Source organism: Mugil cephalus, chromosome 9, assembly GCF_022458985.1.
Source record: "Mugil cephalus isolate CIBA_MC_2020 chromosome 9, CIBA_Mcephalus_1.1, whole genome shotgun sequence".
In the NCBI taxonomy this organism is placed as follows: domain Eukaryota; kingdom Metazoa; phylum Chordata; class Actinopteri; order Mugiliformes; family Mugilidae; genus Mugil; species Mugil cephalus.
In genome coordinates this window covers 15,746,243-15,770,084 of record NC_061778.1, presented here as the reverse complement: position 1 = coordinate 15,770,084, position 23,842 = coordinate 15,746,243, and the positions used below count along the sequence as shown (strand labels likewise).

The 23,842-nt window shown below is 39.6% G+C and overlaps 1 protein-coding gene across 1 annotated transcript; it reads left to right on the top strand.

Annotated features, from left to right (window-relative positions):
• Nucleotides 1-1,739: 1,739 nt before the first annotated feature.
• On the top strand, nt 1,740-22,854 carry pipox (pipecolic acid oxidase). The gene is made up of 8 exons (XM_047595134.1): nt 1,740-1,906; nt 6,471-6,619; nt 9,885-10,098; nt 13,765-13,947; nt 14,688-14,840; nt 17,586-17,735; nt 18,599-18,674; nt 21,924-22,854. Exons 1-8 carry the CDS (start codon nt 1,796-1,798, stop codon nt 22,052-22,054), a joined length of 1,167 nt encoding a protein of 388 aa, XP_047451090.1. The 5' UTR covers nt 1,740-1,795; the 3' UTR covers nt 22,055-22,854.
• The last annotated feature ends 988 nt before the right edge of the window (nt 22,855-23,842 follow it).

Genomic DNA, 23,842 nt, shown 5'->3' with positions numbered 1-23,842 from the left:
TTGTACTGAATATTACACTGTACAAATGTCAAACTCTCTGTAGTCATTGGTGCAGGTCTGTTAGTGCAGCTTATATAATCATCAACAGGCTGTTTGTGATTGTATAAGAGTGCACGGGTGACCTTTGATCTGCTAAGAAAGAGAAATGACAGCAGTGCTGGAAAATGCCAGTTACAACTGGAAGGACCCTATCACAGAAAGCCTGCTATGTAAGCACCGGACCAACAGGCCTGCATACAATATGACTAAATGTCAAACGTGTGACGTCACAGCTTTAAACAGCAACAGTTTTTATTGTAAAATGCTTCTGTTATATTCTACCCTTCTATCTTTACACTTCTTTCCATATTATTTTTTTTATTATTATTATTTACAAGAAATATATTTTTAATGCAAGTCAAAAATACTAGTGTGCTTTCACAAAATAGCATTAGCCATAACAAGATAGCTGATGTTATAATTGTAGTCTCTATATTAGCACGTATGTGGTTAACTTTGTGATTGACAGAAGTGAGATGCAGGTTACTTACTAGCCATGTTAGCGCAGTTAGCAGTTAGCCAATGGTTGGTTTCACAGTAACCCCAAACAGACGCAGGTTTGTTTTCCAGTCTTCCAGTCGAGACGCCCAGATCCAAACGCTGCATGTCACGGTGCAGAAAATATTTAAAAGTCCGGGTATACTTGCATGTCCTGCGGATGTGGTCTAAGTTAATACGCTGTTAGCACAAGCCATTTTTGGCTGTTCATGTCTATCTAGCCACCTGTCCAGGACGTGTTTTTTCTTGCTTATTGGCTTTAGCCTTTTAGTATAACATGCACACATTGTACTGTAGGCAGGAATACATTTTATATATGTTATTCCTCATACGTATTTTCAATATGTAACAGTTTACTATCACGTAGCACAAGTGGTTTCCTTCCTGACATCACAGTTACGATTGGCACCGACCATGAGGAATTTTGTTGTTTACATTTATATTATATTCCATACTCTTTGCACTTTTTTTCACAACTGCTAGCTCAAAATACTTCTCATGATTTTTACGACATAAAAAATAATAATAATAAAACGATTTTAATAATTTAAAACTGACACTGGAAGTGGTGATATTCAGCAGTCTGGCCTTAAAATATGCTATCGGTTTTGCACAAATATTTCATGTAACCTAATGTATATTCATTCCACAATATGCAACACTACATCTGCAAGTATGGGATCATTATCAATATGCCTTTGCATGGAAGTATATTTGGATGGTGAACTCACATATTACAAAGTCAACCCAGCACAGCCTCTGTGACACATATTGATTAGCAACTTCGGAAATCTTGGTCAAAACCAAACATACACAAACTGCTAATCGGAGTTAAGTACACCGTCTATTTGTGTGACCCGTTTTGCCTGACGCGAAGCCCCGCCCACTATAAAACGTCATCACGTTTACTAACGCAAACGGTAACATTATATTATATATATATATTATATATATGTTATTCATTGTTTTACAATTGCACTACCTCGAGCATAATCTTGTAGCTGTTACTTTGAATTTGTCAATTTGCATACTGTATAAATATTTAACTATTAGTGTTATTTCATTTGGCTATATGTGGTTATTTCCCGACTGTGAGAATCTAGTGCCCCAAGCCCCTGACAGGCAGCGCTCAGGGCACAAATCCCCATCGTGGTATGTGTCGCTCCTCCTGTTGCAATGGGCGGATCTGTGGAAGGGCACTGAAAAGCAGTGGTATGCCAGTGTATGCTGTGTGTAACTGCTGCTTAATATAGCAAACATGTCGACAAGCGGAGACTTTGACTGCATAGTAATCGGGGCTGGCGTCCAGGGCTCCTTCACGGCCTATGAGTTAGCAAAAAGGAACAAGAAGACTCTGCTGCTGGAGCAGGTGTGTCACACACAATGATTTTGTGCCATTAGATTTAATGTTGTCAAGAACTTTTGAGAGATTGGAGGGGAGACTCACCTGAACAAATGCATGTGATTTGTTCGCAGTGCAACATGACGTTGACAAACTTTTATTCTCGGGGTCTCGAGTTATTTATCTCATTAAAACACAAAACAAACGGCTTTACCTATTTTACACCATGCTATTATTATTGCTAATACTACACCGTGTTATGGCAGGTCACGTATGACGAGCTCTATTGAATTAAATAACTCGAGATCTCAGATCTGTGTTCTCGAGATCTGGAGTTATTTAATTCAAGCGAAATTAGTTCGTTAGCGCGTGTAAACGGAGGAAATAACATGTGAACGCATGACCCCTTAGGACTTCCAATAGGAAAATGTAATCAAGCATGTATAAAAGGGAATAAAGTAATTTCTTTATGATCCTACATGCACTTGCATTTTTCCTTTCATGATGAATTTATGTGTTATATTCTTGAATGACTAAACAATGAGACCTGTCATCCTCATACCCTCCCCACTACGTGCTTTAATCGAATAATTCAAAGAAAAAAGAAGCAAATTCACACTTCACCAAAAATGTTTTAAAACACTCACTAGTCTATAAGTGATTGATTAACCATTACAGCTCAAAGTGCATATCTTGTTGGATTCAACAAAGCACCCTAATGTCTTCTTTCTGAACATGTTTTATTTGTTTAGTAACTCATATCTGCTGATAATGGATAACTGTGCAACATTCCTCAGAGAGAGCAGAAGCAGAATAGAGCAGAAGGGTTTTGCAGCGCTCTACACTGATTGACTATGTGAATGTTGTTACACATTTCCCTTGTTTAATTCAGTTTATTGATGAGTATCACAATCGGTTAAGTTCAGCTTATCTGTGGTCAAAACACAACATGTCATTTCAGGGCACATAGGAAGATTGCAGATACATAGTGACATCAAAACCTTATGATTTTAAAGAGAGAAACTTAATGATTCCCTGTTGACCAGCTCTGGTCAATGAGGAGAAAATCTACCAGGAAAAACACTCTGACTGAACCAGAATCAGGCTGCATAGCTGTGGTTGGGTGTATGGGTTAGGTTCACGACCTGTGAAAGTCATGTCTGTCTGCATCTCTGCACCGGGCTGCAGGCAGCAGCTGGCATTATTTGGCATTCATACATCACCTGGCTGTGCTTCCTGTGTTACCTAATACGTGCTCAGTAGACCAGTGCAATGCGACGACCCTTTTTTCATTTATTAGATGTGAGGCAGTGGATGCACATCATCACAGATGTAAATATTATTCTGGGATCTGGGGGAAAAAAATGCAAATATTTATTTACAGTGCCATTTGGGATGGTGCCCTTGGGTAAATTGAACTGAAAGGCTAATATCTCCGTATATAAAGGTCTCACAATTTACTCTGGATGGCAGAAAACATGAAGTCCAAGAACTTTCTGCAGACCTCCATGATAGAATTCTGACGAGGCATTGATCACGTATCTGTTCTTTCAATATGAGATTACATTTTAAATTAAATTGTTGATGCATGATCCCAATATTTTTGTTTTGGATTAATTGACAGCAATATAACTAATAGGTCAAATGTCTGTGATCTGTGCATTGATAGTAATTATAATAATAATAATAATAATAATAATAATAATAACAATAATAATAATAATAATAATAAGAGACTTCCAGGTGGAGGGAATATTGCACAATCATCAAGATACTTTAGCGTAACTTGACTCATTAGTTTTAGAGAGGTGCTGCTTCAGCCAGGTGGGAAAATTTAATTTACGTGATTTATTAGCCCTCCTTTATTAGGATGTTTTTGCAAGCAGCACATTTTTGTGTACAGTAGGTGAAGCAGAATATCTAGGAAAGAGCGTGTGTGTCGTGCTATATGCAATGTATACTAGGCCCCGAAATTCATACTTACACTCACCACACTTGTGTCTACAGCCAGTTAAACGCAGGGATGCACCATCTGTGAAATTCAGAGCAGACACCAATGTTAAAATTACAGTTTGGCCGCGATGTGATTGGATTTTCGCAACATATCACTCTAACATATTTAAGTACTAATATGGCCCCCAAAATTTTGTGTAATTAATGTAAAATCAGTTGGCCAGTAATTCATTTTGGTAATTTCTTCTGGGATGGTAGCACAGATCACACCTGACGACCCTGTCACCTGCACTCTGTCGGCATAGCTGATGTTGCTAGCAGACTCCTCTCTCTAAAGTTGTTCAGGTTAACTGTAAGAGGAGCTTGTTGTATAATGCCTGTGTATTAGAAAAAACAAGAAACTGGCATAACAAATAAAAATGACTGACCTCCTGAGGAGTAATGGTATGTCTACACAAGCCTCCCAACTATGAAACCTATGTGGGGGCTGCAGCTTTGAAGTTGTGTAGACAGCGCTAATGAGCTGTTTTTTTTTTCTTTTCTTTTTTTTTTGCCACATCCATGGCCAAAACCCATAAAACATACAACCTCTGACAGGCGTTGCAAAATCTTTGTGTTTTCTAGCATTTCAGGTCCATGTTTTATAGCAAATTGTGCATCTCCATGGTAACAATATCAGATCAAAGTGTTAGTAGTCAGCACTGTGAATGTCTAACAAGTGAGTAAACTGTCAGAGTAGTAGCCTATAACCTGGGGGTGTCCCGATACAACTTTCTCACTCCTGACACAATACTGATATTGCAGCCTTGAGTACTGGCTGATACCGATATCGGCCCGATATGATATCAGCACGACTCACACATACTTTTATTACTTATTTTTTAGTGTGGAATGTTAGAAAAGGCTCAATCTAGTGATATTACTCAAACAGACAACAACAGTCAGCAACAGATGTTTTGGCCAGAGGTTTGTTTCTTCGCCTCCGTGGTGTTTTTTGTGACGTTGCTTCAAATGCGCGATGAGGTTGATCATATCAAACCTCCCTGGTTTTCCCACGGATAAGTTGTGCACGACAAGTTTTGCACTAAGCAGCGATGTCTTTTTTGGACTTGAACGGAAAATACTACCACACGGCCAACATCAGTCCTGCTCCTTGCTACTTTGTTAGAACCTTAGCACACGCTGTTGTTGTGATCACATGGGCCCTGTATGTTGGATCCAGGCGCTGCTGGATAGAAATGCTTGAGGGGAGTCTGGAATGGGCTGCTTGTATCGGAGATTTTGGATGCAGGGCGATATAATCCGATACTCTTTCTTTTTTTTTTTTTAATCAGTCCGATATCAATACTGGATCAGACACCCCTACTTATATACTTTACCTACCAGATGCGATTTGTAGAGTGTATTTGGGCCCTAGGCAAAAACTATCCAGTAGGCCCCTCCCATTATTTTATTAATAATCTGACACAGACAAAACATTCAAAAAATTTTAAATTTGAAAATTTTCTGTATTATTTTCAAACTAATACAATAAAGAGCAGGCAATGGGAAAACTGTTGTTTGTTTGTCTATTGTAAGAACCCTTAGAGGACATGGAATATCTTATCATTTTTAGTAATTTTGTAACTTACAGATATCACTATCAGCCCTTTGAAAGTGTTCCTAGCAGTATCGTCATCCTGGTCATGATAGGCTGGAGGTTGACAGGTTCAAAGCCCTTAAGCATAGAAAGGTTTTTATTTTTTACAGCGTAATGAAAATATACAGCCATAATTCCTAAAAACGCTAGGCCTAAGCTAGATAGATATATAGTAAGATAAACACACCACAATCATTTACATAAATTCATCAGTAACACACAAAGCCCCACATAGGTGCCTTCTTTACTTGTTGACAAGTTGTGCCTCTGTCCAGAACAGCAATCTAGTCAAACATGGAAAAGATTGGATGATTTGTATTGGAATTACAGCAGAGGGGTACTGTTAATCTTTAGTCCCGTCGTTCCCGGTGACGTTGATGGTTTGGTATAATATTGCATGTATGCATGTCCTGGTGACCAGCGGGGGTCACCAGCGTTAATGTCAAACACACCTCTGAGCCATCATTTGTAAGCTTGTGTTAATCTTCACACATTGACATGGATCATACGCCAGGAGCAGCTACGAATGGGACGTAGTTGGGAAGAAACGATCAAGTTGTGTCGTCAGCGAAGCCATCTGACTGTACGCCAGCGGGGATAGAGACATAACAGCCGGGATTTCTCCCAAATCATCAGCCAATGTGTTGGGAGTGTTGCTAGATACACTAATGCCCATTTGCTGTCTCCACTGTTGTAGTTTGGTGAGGAAGGCTTAGACGTTATCTGCCAGCCACCAATTAGCAAATGATTACCCAAAAAACAGCACACTGACACAACAAAAAAGTGGTTCCAGCAAAGTTTGAGGAGCACAACGATGAATTTGAAGTGTTGGCTCCAAATTCCAATGATCTCAATCCAATCATGTGTATGTGGGATGTGCTGGACAAACGAGTCCCATCTATGGAGGCCCCACCTCGCACCTATATATGTATGTAGTGAACATTATTCCCGAATCGTGGTAATTTAATGTTCACAAACTGATTTCCTCCTCTTTTCCAGTTCGTCCTGCCCCACACCAGAGGTAGCTCTCATGGCCAGACCCGCATCATCCGCTACGCCTACGAGCAGGACTTCTACATCAACATGATGCGGGAGTGCTTTCAGCTATGGGCTCAGCTAGAACGGGAGGCGGGTGTCACGTTGTACAGGTAAATCAGTCAGCAGAAACGCAGAGAAAGAAAACCCATTAAACGGAACATAACCAGAACACAGAGATTTGTCACATTCAAGGGGCTAGGTACGAACAATAGCATCAGCTTAGTCTACTGAAGCCAAAAATGCGTGACTTTCTCATTACCTCGGGTATCATTAAATCACCCTTTTACAGCTTTGAATGTGGAGCAGGTGCTTTTCTTTGATTTTCATTTGTTAAAAAAAAGAAAAAAGAAAAAAAAGCGGTAGCTTCAGACCGTGAGCAACCTTCCAGCGTTACTTTCCTGGTCGTAATTCCCTCTGCACAGCCCTGCTCTCACAGTCAGTGAGGTGAATAACACATTGATTCATTATTCATATCTCAAGGTAATGGTTCATGAGGCTAAACCACGCCCACACAATGTTCTGTAGAAACGCAGTGTTTTTCCACCATCAACACCTCATGACTGATGGGTCTGCACCTGAAGGCCACCTGTGCCCTTGGGCTGGTAAAAAAAAAGAAGAAAGAAAGAAAGAAAAAAAAAAGCTGTCTCACAATGAGAAATGGGAAAGCAAGGCGGGTGTGAGCAATGCCTTCGCACTTCCTACACTGCTGCCTCTGGGACATATGGGGCCATCAAAAAAACAGGGGCAGGAGCTGAGCTAAAATTTACCCATCAGCCTTTTTACCTTCTCCACATAGATGGCGGTGTGTGTGTGTGTGTGTGTGTGTGTGTGTGTGCGTGTGCACAGCCGCCCCCTGAACCTGCGCTTCTGATCACCTGATTTGTCAGGTCAGGCCAGACGAAGTGCTATATTTATGAGCCTACATGCACTTGCATGGTCTTTCGCTCTTCTGTCACACACTCGTAAACACACCCAGGGGGAAGGGGTCATAAAATTCTCTGATGAATGGTGAAAGCCTTTAGCCGGGTTCGTCTGTGCCTTATGGCCGCTGACAGATGTTGCGGCAAACCGTTAGAAAAAAATGCTGGCACGGGGCGAGCAAGCCATCCATCAGGTAGATTGACTGAATCAGACCCTGTTTCACAACTTCTCACTCAATAACTTGGAGCTGCCGTGACCTGCTGCATTACTGTCCGTGGGTTTTACGACAGAATCAAATGATACTAAATGCATTTTTTATTTTATTTTATTTTTTTTTTACAGACTAGGGTCTTGATTTCACAGATAGGCCACCATTTGTAACTACAGTATATTTTGTTATCATTGGATGCTATTTCAGTGTGTTTGTCTCTCGGTAAGGCAATGGATGAAATTAGAATTCAGTATTATGATTATTTATGTAATAGTTATAAGTATACATAAATAATAACGCATATTCTTCAAATTAAAATGTTTTACGCTGCATCGTAGTCACTTCATCCGAGCTGTTTGTGAACATGGTTAATGCGTGATTATAAATTGGACATGGGTGTGAGTGGTTGTTTGTGTTTCTGTGTCAGCCCTATGACAGACTGGTCTGAGTGTAGCCAGCCTCTCATCCAGTGATGACCTCTGCCACAAAATACATGACCTATTATAATCTTTTGAGAGGATTATCCACTTGTCATCCAGCTGACATGTTAGCAAACTCATATTCTGATAAGAAGAATACACATTATCTGCAGAACATTAACAATTAAGTGAACATTAACTATTTTTAAAGGAATATAACTAGTTAGCCTGCCGATTTTGGATTTAAACTGCTCATTGCAAAGTTTGCACACAACATTTTGGTAATCAGCCATTTCCTGCCTTGGCTTTTCTGTATGTCTCGTGTGTGTGTGTGTGTGTGCGTCTCGTCTTCCTCTCCAGAAACAGGTGCACTCAGTCACCTGGCTCCTGCAGCAGGTGACTGAGTGCACCTGCTTCCACTTGCCCGAGTGAAGAGAGCGCAAAGTCTAGGAGAGAAAGCCCAGACTATTAGCAGCTGCTTTGGCAGAATTTATGCTGCGTGTGTGTCTCTTAATTATTTCTGAGGGTGCTTTGGTTCGGTTTTGTTAATAAATACTTGAGTTGCTTTAATGGTTCAGTTTCCTTGATTTTGTTTCCTGTTTCTCAGGGTAACTGAACAGCACGCTCCTCAAACTCAAAATGAATTTTAACCCAGGGTACCTCTGCAGGATATGGCGCCAAAATGAGAAAGGGTCACACTGCCTTTATTACCTCCATTCAGACTGTGCCTTTATGCATATAGCACTGACAAGCAAGGCCATACTTTAAAACAATATTTTCCTCATCGTACGTTTTAGGCTGATGTGGAAAAAAAGTCATTTTTCACAACTTGGGCTTAATTTCTTACACTGTGGTCATAATGATTTCTATCTAATAGCATTGATTGTCACCAAACCAATTACTGTGTTCTCAAAAGCTGACAGAGTCTCATGAATTATTTCAAATTTCCTTTTAATGTGTCTGTTCAGACAGTCACTCCAATTCCATTGTACGACAAAATGTCAACATTAACAAGTCATTTCTAAGGCATTGATCTCGTCTGGTTGTTGGCACCAATGCAGTTAAAAGTACTACTTCAACATCATATTAACACAAACACATCTTACTGCTTTTTGTTCAGATAAGTAACCTCTGAATCACCTGGATTGGCTTCGAGCAGCCATGCTGATGCTTTTCAATGATACATTTAATTAAATATTCAGTATCAAAAGAAACTCCATTCAACACATATTCCAGGTAGGGACATAAAACATCAAGGTTAACAGAAAACATGAAAAAATAAATATATATATTTTGTTGTAAACTCAAGGTTCAGCTTCACTTGCTAGACTTTCTTTACAATTTCAGTCCGACCATGACATGTTCTTTGAAGGGTTTTCTCAGGAGTCATGCAGCTTTTGTTCTAATACAAGCTGTAGGTGTAGTCTATTAAGTTACAAAACTTTGTGTGGTAACAATAATGTGACTTCAACAGAGGTTTACTTTTAGATATTTGTGTAAATAAGAAATTATCATGCCTGATCGGTATATGACCAAACTGCTAAGCTAAATAGGTATGCACCAAGGAGGGACTGAAGAAGCAGCGAAACTGTATATGATGCTGTTACGTAGTATTTTATCAGTATTTTGTCTGCTGGTTTTGTTTTGTTTGAGTATTTTATAAAACTGCAGGTTTGTATTGGTGATGATTTTGTTTCACCTAGTTTGAATATTCCAACAACACTAGTACAATGCAACATAGCAATGGCCTGTTAAGTCTCCCTTGGGTCTTGACAGTTTATGTTTAAGATGCCGCGTTCATCTCTGCTGATCTCCCCCACACAGACAAACTGGAATGCTGGTTATGGGGCCCGAGAAGAGTCAGAGCTTCCAGCTGTTAAAGAACACCATGCAGAGGAACAACATTCGAGTGGTGAACCTAAACCGCGACAACTTCAACCAGCATATCCCCCATGTCAACCTGGCTGAGGGCGACGGAGCACTGGTGGAGGTGGCTGCTGGAGTTCTGTATGCTGACCGTGCACTCAAGACCGCACAGGTACAGCCTTAAAACCGCAGCATTAGACTTCTTAGCTTCAGGAGCAGATGTTCTGTCCCAGCATCCGAATGCCCAAATTAAAGCTTCTTTTTATAACGTTGCCGACATTGATATGCAGAGTTACTGTATAAAAAAATAAAAATTCAACTTGTAGCAAATGTGATACATCACCTTCAATCTTTAAAGAATGATATCTATACCTAAAGATTTCAAATGTCAAATATATTCTTGGCAGATCTAAGAGTGCTCAGTGGCAGGAAGCCGTGTTTTAAATTTACCACTGAACTGTGGAGGGCGTATATGCAAAACATCAGAGAAGTAAAAGTAATAAAATGTTAAAGAAGCAGCAGACAGAGAATTTTCAAATACAAAAATATAACGAAGTGGATAATTCAACATATTTTATGCCTGCTGGTTTAATTGAATTATACCTCATACCAGGAATACAGTATCTTTCCGCAATAAATTCACATTACTGGGCTTTGTCAGCAGTGAGAAAAAGCACTGGAGGAGAACAGACTCGTCCATGGCTGCCAGGTCAAGCACAAAACTCTTGCTTTGTTTTTCCAGTGAGTTGCAGATTGTTCTGTCACATTTTGTGAAGAAAGAGTCAAAAAGAAATTAAAGCTTGTAGCGGGAGATGTAAAATACTATTATAAAATATTACTGAATTGTTCATTCAGCGGTGGGGCTTTTTAATAGCCTCTTGATTTAATATTATTTTTCACACGCGTGTATGCTGCAGTTGATCGGTCTTGTTACAGTTTTCTCAGCAAAATCTTTAAAATCACACATTTCATAGTTTACTTCCACATCCTCCTTTTTTGTTAAGCAGTTGCACACACAATGTTCTTAGACAAATGCAATTAACAGCGTAGCTCTTCTATTTGCTGTTCATCATGTATTGTAGTACATATGTGTGACATTGACCCATGTAACCATACCGCTAGCAACGCAGTACCAGTGCAAATTATGGGACACATGCTCATTCCCATTATTTTTCATAAAACATGTAATTATGTCTATTTTAACACAGCTAAACATATTTTATATTTTATATTTCTGAGGGTAGCCACTGTTTGCCCTGACAGTTTTGCAGTTCATCATCACTTTAAGTATTCACAAAGATCAGTCAGTCCAGAAGTTTGAATGTTTTTTCAAGAACAGTCACAAGAACCAAGCCGTGACAAAACTGTCTTTCATATATATTTTTATTTAATTTGATACATCAGGGTTGGGCTTCCAAAAAATAATCTTGATCCTTAGGACTATAACTGCAGCGATGAGTTCAAGGTCTTCCATAACACCTTATGCTGGATCCCACACTGCAAACGCCCAGACAAACCAAAATGACATCACAGAACTAGAAAAAATGAAGCAGACTATGGCGGCACTTTATATTGGCAGTCTCTGAGCCAAATGGTTGCGTTTGAAGTTCACTGCAAAGGCTATTATGACTGACTAGCTTGTACATTCTGCACCAGCGCGTAGTAAGACGTAGCAACTAAGAGCAAATAGCTCTCTACACCAGCATTTGTTAATATAAAAAGACAAAACAAACATTGTCTTTGTCATTTTGGTACTTTCATCACTTCCATTTCTCTGAGTCGCAAAGCCAAGCAACACTAGTGCGACCAACGTACACCAAGAGCTTGATATTAGCTGGCTAAGTTTGGAGTCCTAAGGCTGTAAGGAGAACAAGTCTACAAACCTTGCACGTTGCCTCCGGCCTTTCCGGCGTCTCCTGCATCTGCTACAAGGTTGTGTAAATGTCAATAACCCCGAATGGAGAGATGATTCCCTTTGATGGATGTTCTGGGTCTTGGCAACCGGCTTCTTTAAATCAAAGGTTTGACTGGGGAGAACCTGTAAAGACACAATTCCAGTACATGGTCCAACTACAATTATCAATTAATTACGTAGTTCATTTGTCTTTAGCAAAAGGTGTGAGAGTCAACAACTTTCATTTTTAAATCTCATGCAGACTTTGAGTAATGTGATCATAGCCTGAGGATAAGAAAACTACTGACATTGAATGTTTTTATGGACAGAAACATGATCAATACACTTTGGCCTTGTACACCTGGACATTGCAGTTTTACTCCATCATTCTTTCCAAAACTCTCTGGTTGCACAAAGTTCTGGCCCTTTACAGCCATAACCACAAATTCTATCTTATATCGACGTCCAGGCATTGACTTGGCCACTCCAGAACATTCTCCTTGCTGTCTTTAAACCACGTCTGTGTAGATTTTGCTTCGGGTCATTGTGTTAATAATAATAAATCTTCTCTGATTGTCCTCCAGGATTTCTCAGTATTTTGCTGCATTTGTTTTACCCTCTACCTTTACAAGCCACCCAGGCCTACTGCAGTGAAGCATGATCCTGCAACAACAATTATTTTTATTCACTTTGAGCATGGTGTGTTTGTGCTGATATGAAGTGTTCAGAGTCCACCATAGCATAGTGCCACGAAAAGGATTTTGGGGTCTTCAACATCACTTTGGGTGAACTCTAGGCAAGATCTGATTTCTCTTTGCCACTCTCCCTTAATGGTTATCATATTACAGCCACTAGAAAAACATTCTCTGTACTGATGTTATCTCCATTTTACAAACCACCAGACTACCAACACCAATTGGATGCCACTTTAAAGGAGATGAATACTTCATAATTGTTCTGTTTTAAAAAAGTCAAGTAAATTGAAAATGTTCTGCTGCGAAAATTATGGACCTAGCTTTCATATGGACGTTACTTAGACATGTACCACCCTCCTAGACCAGACCAAGCACCCCCACCCCATAAAAATGACACTCCTTGAAGGCAGCAGACATCTCCAGCAGGATTCAGCCTGACACAGACACACACACAAAACTTTAGGAACAACTCAAAAAACATGAAAACTGCACAAGGTGTTGACCTGGCCTCCAAATTCACTAGATCACAAACTGATCTGCTGAATGATCCACAGAGGCCCCTTCCCTCAACCCATAGGACCCCGCTAACGACATCCTGTTTCCAGACACCACAGGACACCCTCAGAAGACCCATGTCCATTCTCTGATGGGTCACAACTGTTTTGTAGGCACAAGACAGACTTACACAATATTAGGGAGGTGGTCATAATGTTATGCCTGATCAGTTTATTTATTGAAGTGTAAAGACAGGATGAAGAATTCCCCATACATTGTTGTCACTTGCCAGAGACATAAAAAACAAACAAAAGTGGTATACTTACTTGACAAAGGATTCAATCAGACTAACTGCTACTACACAGCAGCTTTCTTTCCCAGGACTCACCATCGTTCATCATCTATCACCAACAAATTTTCTTGAGTAAATTACATCTTGCTGCAAATAAACATATACGGGACTCTTGCATTTTGTTAATAATATTGGCTTAGCTTCACTCACTCGTTTTGAGTACCTTTTGAGCTAGGAAGCAGCTCTCCACCCATCCACAACACAGTGAATGCAGTAAGTGCAAAAGAGGGGTCAAGCATGTACCTACTCAGCAACGAGAATACTAACACAAACTTGGGAAGTCACTAAAAACTACTTGACATGTCAAATGTCAACCTTTCTGTCTTCTGCTTCAGTTTAACACGGTTATTTTAACTACTGTGTACATTGCCGGCTAACGTGCCTGTTAATCTGATTTCCCAGGGACTTTTCCAGAAGCTGGGTGGAGTCATTAGAGACCAACAGAAGGTAACGGACATCAAGCCTGGCCCTGTTGTGACAGTGTCAACCTCCTCTGGAGTTTATCGAGCCAAGGCGTTGGTGATCACTGCAGGACCCTGGGCTAATAAACTGCTGGCCCACACTGGCTTAGAGTTGCCACTAGAGGTATTTAAACGCTTTGTGTCATGGACAGTATGTGCAACACTTTTTGAATGTATTAAGGGGTAGTAGTTTTAAGGAGGCTGACATACCTATTTGATACTACCAAAAAGACAGGCTGTGGTATACATGTGTTTGTGTATGTTTTATAGACGTCTTGCCCTGCCTGCCCTTTAAAAGCCCACCTAAAGTTGCATTTCGCCTCCACATTTAAACAGCCGAGGGGCGTGAGTCAGTAAGGGAGTCTTCGCTATCTTGCAATATGCCACACACCGCCTGAAAAGTGATGGGAAAACAAGCAGACGGCTGTTAGAGCCCAGAATTAGAGCTGATATTGGACTTGCATTATTCAGGCAAGATGTAGGCAAGGAATTGCCGTGCTGCCTGAGTGGACTGCTGGAAAAGCACCGGCTCTGAGGTCATTGGCTCACCAGAACACTTCTGTTTGACTTTTATGGTCTCATGGAATGAGTGTACAGAGGGTTAGTTCATTACTCTGAAAGCTCCTTAACAATGTGTCCATCATTGCAACCCTCACACAGGCATAATTTATACAAGCATGTATACATTACATTAAATCCTAATTCTCACCTCATTTCTGCAGAGCTACATTCGTATATTTGCAATTGCCCTTTTATTTGACTGAAAAAATGAAGAGGAGGATTGATCATGTGCGGATTTTAAGGTTTGGCCAGAACTTGGACTCGTCTGGTATCAGCTCAGTTTTCCATATTGCACAACTGCAGGTGATGAAGTTGAATGTGTGCTACTGGAAGGAGAAAGTTCCTGGCTCATATGGTGTGAAGAAGCGCTTTCCCTGCTTCATCCAGACTGAGGGTGTGGAGTCCAAACAGCACATCTACGGCCTCCCGTCCAACGAGTACCCAGGACTGATGAAGGTATGTCACAATACTCGGGCCCACTGGGCTCATTATACAGCGTGAGAGTTTAAACCATTGACTGTAAACCAGGGCTGAGCGCAACAGTTTTATAACAAATGAAAGCACACGCAGACATCATCCAAAGATGACAAAGACATTCACCAGCCTGTTATCCTTCAACACGTCTGTGTTCTGTGGTTTAATATTTAGTAGCTTATTTGTTTTCATTTTTAAACAGTCTGTGTTCATGTGTGACTAGAGGGATTGTTGCAAGAGTAACCTATCATTTAGGAGGGGGGTGTAATTAGAAGCTAGTCAGGGAGGGGACATTATGCACATGCTCAGAACGGCACAGAAATGAATGAATATCATGTACCATTAATGCCACCATAGCCTTCCCTCATTTGTAGAGCATTAAATCATTTAAACACAGCTTAACTATAGGTCACAGCACCTCCTGGGGTCATAGATGCATCAGCGGCTCTTAGCTTTACTCAGCCTAAAGGCAATTAAGGGCAAAACAAAAGAACATTCAGCAGCCAATGTCATTTATAATAATTAATATTAAACTTGGAAAAAGTCAAATGACTTGTGTAAATAGGAGTTCAGGAAAACTAAAATAAAAAATACTGCTGGTGAAAATGATTTGATTCATATTGCTGGTTACACTTCTGCTCCATAAGGGTTTGTGACAGAACTAAAGAAAAAAAGTACAGTACAGAAATCCTGATCAGTGGAAGAAAGGAGATTGTATGGAAATTAAATGTAGCACAGCATAATGGTATTAAAAGTTCTTACGTTGAGCAAATCTTTTCCTTTCAGCTGATAGAGAATTCATGACTATCAATACATATTTAATATTAATAAATCACCCTGCAGTGGGGTGTTACGCGTGATAAGTACTTTAACTTTGGATTCATAAGTTATTTCTGGTTACGCAAATGTAATAGATACATAAATCTTTTTGATTTGTAATGCAAGGTGTTTAATTTTACAGCATGTTTTCCACATTTTCGTCATACTTCCTTCCAATTCTAAACAACGACGCTCACGTTGCTTTGCTAAGGTTATCGCTGCCCACTTTGAAAATGGAAACATCGCTGTGAAATGTATCTTGTCCTACATCAATATGAGATCCGTTGCTAGATTTGTGCAGGAGTTGATGTCATCGGATGACACGTCCCTATTTTGGATATGACGGTGGGCTAGCAGGAGCTCACACTCTAATGACAGACCACATGCAAAGAAGCGAGAGGACAGATGGCAATGCCATGTTGCATTATTCACTCTGAGACATTACTGTATGAACGCTATGAAGCTGAGGATTTTTACAATTACTCTTTTTTTCCCCCTCTTTTATAGCATGAACCTGCTAGGCAGTGTTCTGATGAAAGAAAAACTGTAGTTCTTTTAATCCCTCAGGCTCCTTGCTGTGCCTTTAGTCTCTGGGTGAGACTGTATGTGTCAGACCTGCCTGACAGGAGCAGCACATAAAAAAACAGCTTTGTGAATTTGCACTATTTGAATGCTTTTTGCCATTCTAGCTGGCAAAGGAATTATAAATAAATAGCACAGATATGAAACATTTATTGATGTTGCTCTGTTAGGTTGTTTGCCCTTACCTGGATTATTAAGACAGGAACATTACCTCATTCATGTCTTAATAATCCAGCACCGTATAAACAGACCAGTGCAATTATCCGTCCGCAATGTTCCTTACAGCACTGCATCACGGTGTGATAATTGTAGACAGGAGCTGTTGAATAGAGAACAAAATAAAGTGCTATTGGTGGACGTGGGCTTGCTGCATAGACTGTATAAATATGGACACTGCTCCTCTAAAGTGAAGTCAAAGTAAGTAGAGCTCCCCCTGGTGACTAGCTGCAGTATAGGTCATAAGCCCCACCCACTCCATGTTAGTGGATAGGACTTGGGCCAAAATAAAACACTAAAGTACATGTTGAATATTTTTGATTATTTGCCAGGATGGATTCCTGTCATTTTAGGTCCTCTCATATGAGGATGCATGTCAAGTGTCCGCTTGTTTGCCATGATTAGTATACTACATATAGAATAGGCTTGGAGAAAGGCGGTCCAACCAGTAAGTTGAGCAATTGCATTAAGCCGTCCAGAGTTGATAAAAAACTAGTATAAAAAAATATGTTAAGCATAAAGTGAACCCAGTGGTTTTTCAGCATTGTACGGGCTTAGACCAGTAGGGGCCAGAAGCAGAGTACTTAACATTACAAAACTAAAAAAGAAGATGATCTGAGTGGGTTGCCAAGCATGAAAATACGTGGCTAACAAGAGTGTCAGAGGCAAATTTTGGCAATGGAAGTGGGTACACCAGACTACCGTCCATATAACAGTGGATGAGGTAGCTGAAGTGAGTCCAAGGCAGAGTAACTTGAGTATCTTAAATGATGTAAGATGATGAGCAAAATACCACGCGCTGTGCATAACTGGTGACAACTACAATAAATCTCATGCTGTCATTGAAAATTATCTCTACAAAGTACTGATTGATGCACAATCACAGGAATCAATAAAATATCTTCGCACTTAATCAAAATAATAAAAATAACATTTTAGTAATATGTGTTGTTTTTTATGCATTTACTGCTGCTTCCCTACAGCTAAACCGATTAAACAACTTCTGGTCATTTCATGTAGATCTAATTATTGATGAGTCAAATACTATTATTCCCACTGTATATATATATATATATATATATATGTATATATATTTTTTTTTTTTTACAGATATGTTACCATATTGGCTCCATAACAGACGCAGACCACAGAGACCAGCAGACAGACAACACGGATATTGACATCCTCCAGCGTTACATTGCCCGCTGTTTCCCTGGCTTGGTCCCTAAACCTGCTGTGGTAGAGAGCTGCATTTATACGGTACGGTCCACTGCACGGCCACCCTGCAATCGGTTCAAGGGTTATAGTTATCCATTCCTACCTGAATAATCATTTTTCAACCTCCCTGTGATGCCTCTAGTGCCCTTGTGCTATTACCAAATTATTTGATCCATTAGCCACAACAATTAGACCGCTGACAGGAGAAGTGGCTTTTAGTTAGACATGTACCACCCATTTGGACCAGACCAGGCACCCCCACCTCATAGCAATGTCACTCCTTGATGGCAGCACGGGCATGAACACACAATGTAGGAACAACTCAAAAAACACGAAAAACTGCACAAGGTGTTGACCCGGCCTCCAAATTCACTACATCCCAAACTGATCAAGTATCTGTGGGATTCACTAGAATAAGCCTGATCCTAGAATAAGTTCTATATTTTGTTGAATCTTTGACCTTTCGTGCAAAAAAATATGTCTCCATTTGTTATCTTTTCTTCCCGTTTGCATTTTCTTCCTGCTAAATTACCAGTGTGTTGCTGTTTCCTGTCACACATGTTGTCCTGAGTGTTGCAGATGCTCCTCTGGGGCTGTAGACCCTGTTTTCTTTACACTGCATGCTTTGTTTCCTCTTGAGCCAGCTAATGACAGCGCATTCATCATCAACCGATTAATGTGAAGTTTGTTAGTAAGAGGGTTGGCCGGTTATGTGGAGTGTGTAAGTTTAATTTAGAGCATCTTTTAGCACAATGTTGTCCTTGAGGAATGCATACTGAAATAAAGAGAGAACAGTAAGAGTGCTGGACCACTGTTGAATAAATGTTGACAAGATCCTGTGTGTTTGCCTGAGAATCTAAACACTGTCATTTTAATTTTGGATTCATGTCTTGTCATTTTTGCAGCTAACTCCTGACCGTCATTTTGTGCTGGACCGCCACCCTACCTACAGCAACATTGTGATTGGAGCAGGATTCTCAGGTAGAGCACAATCCAACAACATCAAATCAATCAAATATATACCCCTATGTATGGGACCACCTAAAGCAGTAACAACATTATTGAAAGAATTTTTTTAAATAAACATAAGATTTTTTAAAAAAACAGCATGACTGCCCCATGTGGACTAGGTAAGTTGCAAAAGACAATTGTTGTTGTTCTATAAACGTTAAATCGGAGTCTATATGTGTTTATTATTTCTGTGCCCAGGTCACAGTGATTTTTTTTTTTTTTGATTGTCTGTCAATCAAAACATTTAAGGGGAATGTGACACAAACATCACCTGGAATCCAGGATGTACTCCTTTGAATTTAGTAGTCACAAAAGATTGAGAGCACAAAACTAGTTTTTGGTGATAAATCAAGGATGTTAATGTTAATTATGTCTAAATTTGACCCGTATGTTGAATAGAATGAATTGAGGAAGTGATGACTGTTTACAGTGTATCAGTGTAGTTGTATTGTGATTATTAATTTGGGACCCAAGTGTTGGGCTTATCCAAGCGTTATGAAAATGAAAGAAACACATGGATTTGTGTTGACAGAAGACTTACAGTATATGTCCCATTATTTGTTACAGGCAAAAAAAAAAAAAAAAACACATACAGTGTCTGTGTTTTTAAGCCAGTGGTGTGAAGTAGAAAATGTCAGTGTCAAAATGAAAATGTCAGCCACTTGACAAGAGGAAGAGTGGAAAGTAGCATCTCTGGCACCGTGTACGCCAGATGTGTGCTGATGAGTGCCTGAGTAAAAACAGCAGTAAAGTGCATTACTTGTTCTTTCCTCATCGAGGAAGAACACGGTGTTCAGTGAGTCGCGCATGTGAAGCCTCGACACACACAAAAAAAAGACGTAGCAGCAGAAAAGAACAGAACCAGCCACTCACCTGAGAGAGAAAATTAATACAGTTATGGTTTTCACTTACAAATGCTTTTTCATTTCGGTCTAGTCTACCTATATGAAACACGGCCTGCCAGCATAGAGTCTATAAAATACATAAAGTATCTGTGAGTATTTGCGTAAAAAGGACAGAGATAGATTTCTACACAACTAAAATGGAATTGTGTGTATGAGCAAATCAACACTGAGAAACTCATTCAATTTTAGGAAGATGGTCCCATAGACTACATGTTCTATTCATACTACTACTAATAATAGTACTGTAATTAATTGGTTTTACATTGATTTCCTGGCAACTCTTCATTTTACCATCTCTTTAGACTACTGGTTATGACAGCTGACATGTATTTATGGGGGCAGTAGGGGCTCAACAGTAATTCTTACTGCCCTGTAGCACCCACCCCCAAATTTGTTAATTTAACCTTGACTGCAGGATATTCAGAGTGTAGCTGAAGACGCCAGGGACATACAGTAGATCCTTAACTTTTAATTAGATGTTCTTGTCCTTTGTGAAAGGTGAAAGCACCTGTTCTTTGGGTTTACATCCGTGTTTTTCTCTAATTAACATGGCGGAGAAAGGCAGAATCGGCTCCACTTCTCCTCTGCTAGACTTACCTTCAGTGTCTCCTGGCGCTCGTCCATGTCCACATGCAGTGGTGTCCTTTACCTAATTATAAGCGTAATTAATATCCCACTCACGGTCCTCTGCTTTCAGAGGAGAAGGCACTTGCTGGGATAACAGGGCTAAAATAAAATTTAAAAAAAAAATGTTGGACAAATAAATTGCACACTTTACAATTTTTTGATGATAATTGTTGATAATGAGGCCATTTCCTTTGAATCCAACTTTTGTTTTATGCCATTTGAATATGCTCTGCTGCTGTTGTTCATGGATTAATTGACAGTGAGTTCAGTTCTATTCACTCTCTACTATTTAATTTAGCAATGCTATTTAATTTGTTAACAGAAGATAACTAAAAGACAGAAAAGGTCTGAAGATTACATAAATGACATTATTTGCAATATTTCAATCAAGATAACCACTATACTCAATTTGTCTACTAGGGGTTGGACCTTTTTAGAAAGAGTTGTGGACACAACACAACACTCAGACACAGAACTAAACAGTGGATGGTAACAATGTGATAAATTGCACTTTTTTTTCCTTGGAGTTATCGTTATTTATAGGATATTATGTTACTGGTCCGGCCTGCTTGGATCAAATTAGCGGCCTGTTGCCATGTTGCCACTGAACTAAACTGAGTATGAACACTCCTGATGTAGATAATATATCCCTCATGCTTAAGTCTTAGTTTAGCCTGATGGCATGTTATCATGGCGAGTTACAACTAACCAGCTGGCGAAGATAAAGACTAGTTTTTGTATTTATCTTAAACAAAAGTGCTGAACAATGTGTAATTTAGCGTTTTACATGCCTTAAACAATGGACTCCAGCATATTTAGCATGACTCTTCCACTCTAACTCTAACCCATAATGATATATTGGTGCATTCGAAGAAGTTTTCCAATCATAAGTATTACTTGGATGATGCATGTTAGGCAGCCGGTGTTATTATGCATGTGCTCGTTCCCCAGCTTTCTGCAGCACCACTAAAGAAGCAGCTCAGAGCCATATTGGAAAAGTTCACAGGGCTTATCCATAATACAGAAAAAAAAATGTGTTGCCTTCCCTCTTTCACTACGTGCATTTGTCATCAAAGCCCAGCACAAGTGCTTTAAAGCAAGCACTGGTGGGGTTGCCATGGCTACAAGTCACCCCGTGGGTTTGGCCATCCATTGAGGTTTTCCATTCTCCTTCTCTGGCAAGATGAAAATTCACATGGCCAACTGTCAGAGCCAAGCTTTTATGACTTCAAAGCCAGGCAGAATCCACAGGAGCTCCAAGACCTTTGTCAGATGGCAGTGTGCTGCATTCCTCAAGCCCTGTTGACATTCACGATTTACCTCTTAGACCTTAGCAACAAAGAGATCCAAGCTGCTGCATTTAGAAAATAGTTGGTCTTTCATCTCACCCCTGAGCTCAAGCATATGAAGCCATTTACTCAGAGAAAGCATAAATCTCTCGTAATTTAACATTTTGTCCCGGTTCACTAAGCTGAAAAGATGCCCAGCGACAGACGTTGCAACAGCTTTTCTCTTCTTTACTCATGGGGCTCAAACCTGTCATCTGACTCAGACCAAGGCTCGGAGAGGCAGGCTTTTAATAACGACAAGGTCCAGGGCATTTGCTTACATTAGGACATTTATTCTTCTTAACTGGTTTGATGACCTACATACACACTTCACTCAATGTAATTACTTCTTTTCTTAGGTCATGGCTTCAAGTTCGGACCACTCATCGGCAAGATTCTAACTGAACTCAGCCTCGGAGAAGTGCCCTCCTACGACCTTTCACCTTTCCGAATCAGACGCTTCCCATCACAGACCAAATCCGCTTTGTAGAGCCGTGTTGAAATGATCATGGTAAACTAAACACAATCGCAGAATGACTGTGTTTAGTATTTGATATAGTCAATTGCGAAGTCTTCAAACATATTGGAGTCATTTTCGGAATTTTATTCATATCCTGTTTTCATATCCAGGTAACTGGGCGATAGCTTTTTGTCATAACATCATATGTGCAGTGGTGGATCTAGTGGTTGTGGATAACTATATAGACAGAATGTAGAATTATAACCTCTCATCAAATATCATGTAGTGGTTAAACCAAACTGAAAAAGTGTAGTTTCCATGGAACTAAATTTTAAAAGTGCAAAAGTGTGCCTTCGTGTGTAACCGTGTAAATTTCACACATTTGCATTTTCTCAATAATGTGGGGCTTTTTTTCTCACTGCATGAATATCATTTTGCAGAATTACTGAAGAGGACAAATGTCATTGACACTGGTCAAATATTTGAACACAAGCATGTCGATTTCTGTCACCAGAGACTAGGTTGCCTCATCTGCATATGGAGCTACAGGAGTTGTACAATGATGGTTACATTCACTCTCATAACTGTTATTTTAATACTGCACACTTTACGATCTAACACACAATACACATATTTGCATTTGAAGGAGGAACAGTTTGCAGTGCACAAAGCTTATCATTTCCCCAATGCAACAAGGACATTATGGCATGTAATTAGCAATGAACTAATACTGATTTGATATTGAACAACATTCACATTGGATTCTGAAATTCTGGACTAACTGTAAATTCATATATATGTGATAAGCGTTAATAAAACCTATACTCTTATTGGCTTGTATCATGCATCTGTAATCCTCCCACTTGCTGACTTCCCAGAATTTACCAAGTCCATTTTCCTGTGTGAAGCCAACCACATGCTGACGCTTCGGAGGTGGCCTATTGCCTGGATCTATTTCCCCATGTACCAGTAAACATTTTAATCACTAATCAGATGGCCTATTACAATGGATGCCAACCAAGGCCATCAGTGGGAATGGGAAAATTATGCAGCGAAACAGCAGATTAGCGGGTCATTTACTCCCTTACCTCTAAGTGACTTCAGATGGATTGCAAAGGGCTATTATGCAAATTGCAAGAATTAGAAGTACATTAAACATGCAAATGCAAATACTCAACCACCAATAATCGTCATGCAGAGCCAACTGAAACGCCTCTCTGGAACAATGTCTGGCTTATACAATCATATTTTTTCTCCTCTGCTCATAAATGGTATTAAGAGTACAAGCTTAGGACACCTAAATTATGCTGTCTGAGTTCCAGTTTGTCATATTGCAATCCAAAATACTGCATTAAACCTGCATGTATCCATAATATAATTGTGTACAGGGGACATTATACACTGAGAAAATACTTAACTTTGCAGTTTTTCCTCCATGTAGCACTCTATAATGTAATAATTTCCCGAAAATGTAATAATCCCTGAAAATGTACTAAAATTTGCACTTAACTCAATCGAAAATGTAATAAAACCCAGTAATGTAATAACTTCACCAATAATGTAACAAAATACCCTGACTGATGTTGTAATAACATTTTTACCGATAATGTAATACCTTATTACATATTGGGAATTTATTACATTTTCAGGATTTTTTTTTTCTTTCAAGACTGATAATGTAATATTTGACAGATAATGTAATATATATGTTCATTTTCAGTCCAGAATTCTACATTGTTCTATACACTGGATTTGAAACGACAGAATGACTGTTGGGTTAAATTGCAGACCTTGAGTGCCGTACAGCTATATGCATAT